Source organism: Lathyrus oleraceus, chromosome 3 (genome assembly GCF_024323335.1).
Source record: "Lathyrus oleraceus cultivar Zhongwan6 chromosome 3, CAAS_Psat_ZW6_1.0, whole genome shotgun sequence".
NCBI classification, from domain to species: domain Eukaryota; kingdom Viridiplantae; phylum Streptophyta; class Magnoliopsida; order Fabales; family Fabaceae; genus Lathyrus; species Lathyrus oleraceus.
The window spans coordinates 521,056,673-521,062,323 of record NC_066581.1 but is presented as its reverse complement, the minus strand read 5'-3'; the positions used below and the strand labels follow the sequence as shown (position 1 = coordinate 521,062,323).

At 34.9% G+C, this 5,651-nt stretch overlaps 1 protein-coding gene across 1 annotated transcript; it reads right to left on the bottom strand.

Moving 5' to 3' along the window:
- Window positions 1-816: 816 nt before the first annotated feature.
- LOC127128619 (biotin carboxyl carrier protein of acetyl-CoA carboxylase, chloroplastic) lies at window positions 817-4,479 on the bottom strand. The gene is made up of 7 exons (XM_051057985.1): window positions 4,002-4,479; window positions 2,619-2,672; window positions 2,369-2,541; window positions 1,578-1,899; window positions 1,366-1,437; window positions 1,206-1,271; window positions 817-1,084 (listed from the first exon to the last, which is right to left on the bottom strand). The coding sequence occupies exons 1-7, from the start codon at window positions 4,158-4,160 to the stop codon at window positions 1,061-1,063; spliced, it is 870 nt and encodes a 289-aa protein (XP_050913942.1). The 5' UTR covers window positions 4,161-4,479; the 3' UTR covers window positions 817-1,060.
- Between the last annotated feature and the right edge of the window lie 1,172 nt (window positions 4,480-5,651).

The window sequence follows — 5,651 nt, the reverse complement described above, 5'->3', positions numbered from 1 at the left end:
CCCTTCGTCGATTCTCAATCATTTCTTAAGTTTTTTCCTTGATTTTTGGTTGGCTGAAGTCCTGCCAATGTAGACATTAATAGTGAGTTGCTTTGAGGATGAATCGAATCAATTCAGTTTGCATACCTCAATTTTCAACTCCATGTATCTTCTTATAGAGTGAAAGTTGGAAAATTTGGAGATGATATTTGGAATCCTCGTGATATTATCTTCAAAAGTAGTGTATGATCCATAAATTTTTGTGAAGTTTTGATCTTGACCAGCTCGGTGGAATGGCCAAACAAGACGACCGGAGCTAGGGCTCCAGTGGTGTGATGGTGTGTAGCGGTGCATTCGTGACCATCGAGCTATGGATAAACCCAGCGTCGTTGAAAAATCAGAGTTGCCACCATGCTTTTATTGTTCCTAAAGGAAAGGGGAAAAGTATGAACAAAACCCAAAGATAAGAAGTTTTTCAAATCAAAACTAATAAAATGTTAGAGATTACAGATGAGGGGGTTGGTTACACGGAGGGAAGGTATTAACACCCAGAATGTCCTAGGTACTCCTAGGGAGCCCTTTTTTGTGTGCAAGTGTATTTGTTGAAAATATGTTTGATAAAAATGGAATGGGGGGATGAGAAAAGAATTCATTTATTATATTTTTGTGATTGACAAGATCTTCGGTCTTATGCCTACGTACCAACATATAAATGAGGAATCAAAACCCCGTAGTTCATGGTAAAATTTTCAAAGAAGTTGGTGAATTGATTTTAACAAAAAAAAATTTAAGGAAAGGGGAACTCAAATGCATTCTAAAACAAATGACAGAAGATCATACTAGAATAGGAAATCTAATGTTATAAAACTTAAGAGACAAAAATATTATTAAAACTGTTTAGAACTACAAACTCTAACACTCCTTCTGATATGCCATGGCATTTATGTCTTGAAACGTCTCTATTTAAATAAATATAATAATCTTCTAAACCCGAACAAATATTATTGCGCAACAAATATTTATCACAGTCTTGTTTATCCAAGAACTACGATGTAAGGGCGGGCCCTTCTTCTGGTGCTCCTCATGGTTCAATTGCAAAAAGAGGCTGCGCGAAATGAAACACAAGTGTGAATGAGTGTTTCAGAAGACAAATGAGACAAAAATGTGTGTATCGTAAAACATGCATGCATGCGCGTGTGCGTGAGAGAGATAGAGAGAGTAAGTACCAGGTCTACACTGACTGGTTTCCCGTCTTCTACCAGAATATCAACTATTGTTCCTGTTTGATCAGCCTGCAAATCAATGAATAAAAACCACGTAATTAGAATTTTTTTTCTAACGAATTTATATAAAAACCATGTAAAAACAAAAGGACAATTCACATACTTCAATTTCATTCATCAATTTCATAGCCTCAATGATGCAAACAACCTGCCCTTTCTGAACTTTATCTCCCACCTGAAACATGGACAAGGAAAATAGCGTTTTGATCAAATTCCTATAGCACCGCTGTAACAGCTATTTGACAATATTTTGTACTAAATAGTGTGCATCACAGAATAAAAGCGATTTGTTCAAAAAAGATCGTAACTACATGCCTTGACAAATGGTGGTTCACCAGGCGCAGGACAACGATAGAAAGTTCCTGCCATTGGACATTTAATCTGTGGATGAGATGATGCACTAGATTTTGTAGGCAAAGCCAGAGTGGCTTTTGCAGGTGGAGCACTTGCAGGAGCAGAAGTAGCAACAGATGGTGGCGGTGGCGGTGGCGGTGCTTGATGATAAGGATATGCTGGATAGGAAAACGATTGTTGTGCCGCCACCGGTGGAGGCTGCAAAGCTTCCTTTTTCCTTATCGTGAGCTCATACCCAGCTTGCTTAAGTTCCAGCTCCACAATATCTCTCGAATCTACAAGTCTGCACATAAAATTATGATACAAACTAATTTTTCATATCTTAATGGATAGATTCACGAAAAAAGTGATTTTAATAATTTATTTTGAATAGTTTGGATCAAAATTGTTTTGGTGTGCATATTTGTCAACAAATTTGAGAATCGATTCTACGTCACCACCAAGGTTTTAAATAACGGTCGCATTTGCATTGCAGTATAAAAGCTTTCGCAATTTTGGTAGGTGCTGTGATATTAATTGCGGTCGTCACATGTAAATTAACCACAATTTCTTTTTCATCATAAAAATGGTGAATAGCGGTATCGGTATCAACACCTTCCGATAACATTTTGTTGTGGCCGTTTTTACAGTAACAGACCGTTTTTTAAAACCTTGGTAACCACAAAAGCTAGAAATATTAGCTTTTAAGTAAATCTGATTTTGGGACTGGAATCAATTCTAAAGTCAAAAGCCAAACATAACATTAATCTTACTTAACAAGCTCGGAAACTTTATTCATAAATGTGGAAACTGAAGATTCATCCGTGGAAGTGGTTGGACCGGAGGGTTTCCCATTATGGTTATCTTTCTCCTCTGGTAAAGCAACATCATTAGGTTCATTGACCAATACAGGTGCAGAATTTGAAGACTTTTCAATGGTAGCAGCCTACAAAAATCATCGGGATAGCAGGGTAAGGGATGATGACGATTTTTCATTCAAAGTAAAACTAAATGAAAACTAACCTCGTTAGGATGTGCTTGAGACTTCCAGACAGAAAACTGCTTCCTTTTGAGGCACTGTAGACACAACAAAAACGATGGAACAAATAAATAATCGGGTAGAAAAACATAGCTGCAACGAGAAATCAGAATACCAATCACAATACAAACAAAATGTCATTTTTTTCTCCTTCATCTCACCCTCTCCCCTATGAGCACACTTAACTCGCATCCTAAAAGAAACTCCCGCATGCATCACAACTGGCTGCAACTCATTCACATCCTCATCACCATAACGATGGAGGATGCTTTGAGTTCGGTTGTGCTTTGCAGTTGGTTCTGCTAGATGAATCAGTCAAGATAGGTCCATAGAAGACCATAAGGCATAATGTACAAAAGCTTTGGACCAAAAATATATTCAGCCAATAAGCTTGAATTTAGACAAAAAAATTAAATAAAATTTCAATCTATGAAACACGGACACCGATAATAATTTGAAAAAAATAATAAATTAAAAATAATCACAAGCAAGATAGTCAAGCACGAGATCTTAAGTAGGATCAAACGGACCGTAAAAGATCGTAAAACTAGAATCGTAGCACGGCACTTAAGATCTTACCGAAAGGCAAAATGATAATTTGGCACACGTCCATCATTCCATAATTTAACAATTTAACAAGTTCAAAAGACTTTTTTCAAAATAAGTAGCTCAAAAAACATAAATCTAACAAACAAGTCTAATCATCTAAGATATTATGTATTTCCATATCATATCATGATAGTCATATAAAAAGCAACTTTAGCATGTAAGATCTTAAGACCCAACACTCGATCTTGACCGCAAAGTGCACAAAAAAAGATTTTTCTCATATCATAGCACTAAAAGGAGACTTCAGCACATATGCTCATAAGATCCTAAGACCCAACACTCATCTCTGTGACAGTTTCAGTTTCGGACACCAACACAGACACGGACACAACACACATTTTTCCAGAAATCACAATCTCTTCTACTTATTGCCCTGAACTATAGAAAATAGTTGCTAAATTATTAATAATCTATCTAGTTAGTCTCACAATTACTTTCAAAAAAAATAAAAGGTGACAGTTTAGAACCAACTAGCTAGATTGAAAAAAAAATTAATCATTTGGAGGTTTAATCAAATAGGAGAGTGACAAATTAGGTATTAAATTGAAGGTTTACTCAATTTCGAATCTTCAAACAATGAATATCTCAAACATCATACACATAACCAACCACACATAAGAAGCAATCAATCACGTGCAATAACATCATCATCAATCACTATCCAAATTCTAAAAGAGGGAAAAACAACAAACAAAGCAACATTAAAAAACCAAACTTCAAAATCTAGATTCACAAAATATGATTCCAAAAACACAAACCTGAATCCCATTTGACACCACGTCACAACTCAGAGATCCAAACGACTGAGATTTGTTAAACCCCAGCTGCACATTACGGCGTGATGGGTTCTGAGAACTCAAACCCAAATGATGAAAAGAGAGACATTTGGGACAAGGGATAGTGGTGAAAGAAGACATTTTGAACCAACCCCACAAATCAAAAACGGGATTTGATTGATTCGGAAGTTAATTTGGTGAAAGGGGTCGGTGTGAATATAAGGGTTTTGGGTGGCGATTGGATCGAAGATGATTTCGGGAATGAAGGTTCTTAGAAGATGATGGAGAAAACGAAGAAGGAATGGAACATTGTAGAAGAACAGAAGAGGTTTTTGACAATGTGGCTTCGATGATAACAATGAAACGAAAACATCGAAGTCGTAGGTTTCAAGTTCAACTAACTTGGAACAATAAATTTTCGGTCACTCACTGCGTTTGTTTCTCTCAATAACAATAATTAAAATTAAAACATGGATTTTGCTAATTAGTCCCTTAAAATATTGGTTAATAAAGTAGGGTAATTGTGTTGTGGTCCTTGAAAGTGTTGATAGTTAGTATTATTTTAACTCCTTCATTATTTACTTTGTTTTTTACCATGGTGGTTATTTCAAAAGATTTCTTCATTATTGACTTTATTTTTTACCATGGTGGTTATTTCAAAAGATTTTGTAATGCTAACAAGAAATATGTGAAAGGTGAGTTTTGTATTTGAGAGGATGTTGAAATTGGTTATTTAAACAAATTTATAAATGAAGATATTGCCAAAGAGATGATAGACGAATATAAGTTTTTAGAGAATATGATAATGGTTGATTTTAGGTAGAGGTGATTTACTTAAATTGTTCTCGAATGATCAACACATATTAGAAATGAGTATTGCTTCCTCTCACAATAAAGTCATGTGTAGCTTTAAAAAAAATATTAGCATCAATTATTTTTTGTTGGAATTTTGCTAATTTATGATGTAGAATTTCACCAAAATTTGGAGAATTATGAATCAATTTTGATGAGCAAGAATCAATCTTTTTATTGATTATTTTTCTTGTTCTTCACTCTTCACTCAAGTGAATTAACCAACCTTGATTGCAAGATGATTATGTTGTACAATGATTATTGAAAAAGAGAAGAAAAAAATGAATTGGGGAAGAAATGAGAAGTTAGGGTTTTAGAGAAAAGGAAGAAGAATAAGAGTTTCGCAGAGTTTCTCTCTGCTTTCAAACTGAAAACTTATTCACTTTTTACTATGTAATTGCATTACAAATAATAATATGGTACCTCCCTATTTATAGACTGAGATTGCTTGCACGCCAAGCAATATCCTACTAACCTAACTCAGCTAAAAATACAAAATAAAGCTAAGTCTTAAAGTTTTGTCAAAGACACACTTCTTTGACATTACGACAGCTATAACAATTTCGACACACAGGACATTTTGACAACTCCTTGCTTTTGTCGAGTAACATGTTTTGACACAAGGAACTACATTCTTAACACACGATCTAATTCATTGTGTCTAATCTATCTATATTAATCATTGATCTTAGTTTCTTGAACACTTCGATATGCACTTCTTTTGTCATGATGTCTACAATTTGATTCTCAGTTCTGCAGTGTTCCAAGTTTAGCTTCCCT

Bases quoted from the DNA above. Each gene is read 5' to 3' on its own strand.
- LOC127128619 (XM_051057985.1), bottom strand. From the start codon at position 4,160: ATGTCTTCTTTCACCACTATCCCTTGTCCCAAATGTCTCTCTTTTCAT. The intron at 2,673-4,001 runs GTTTGTGTTTTT...TTGTGTCTACAG, and splicing joins TGGTGTCAAATGGGATTCAG to TGCCTCAAAAGGAAGCAGTT. The intron at 2,542-2,618 runs GTTAGTTTTCAT...TGATTTTTGTAG, and splicing joins CTCAAGCACATCCTAACGAG to GCTGCTACCATTGAAAAGTC.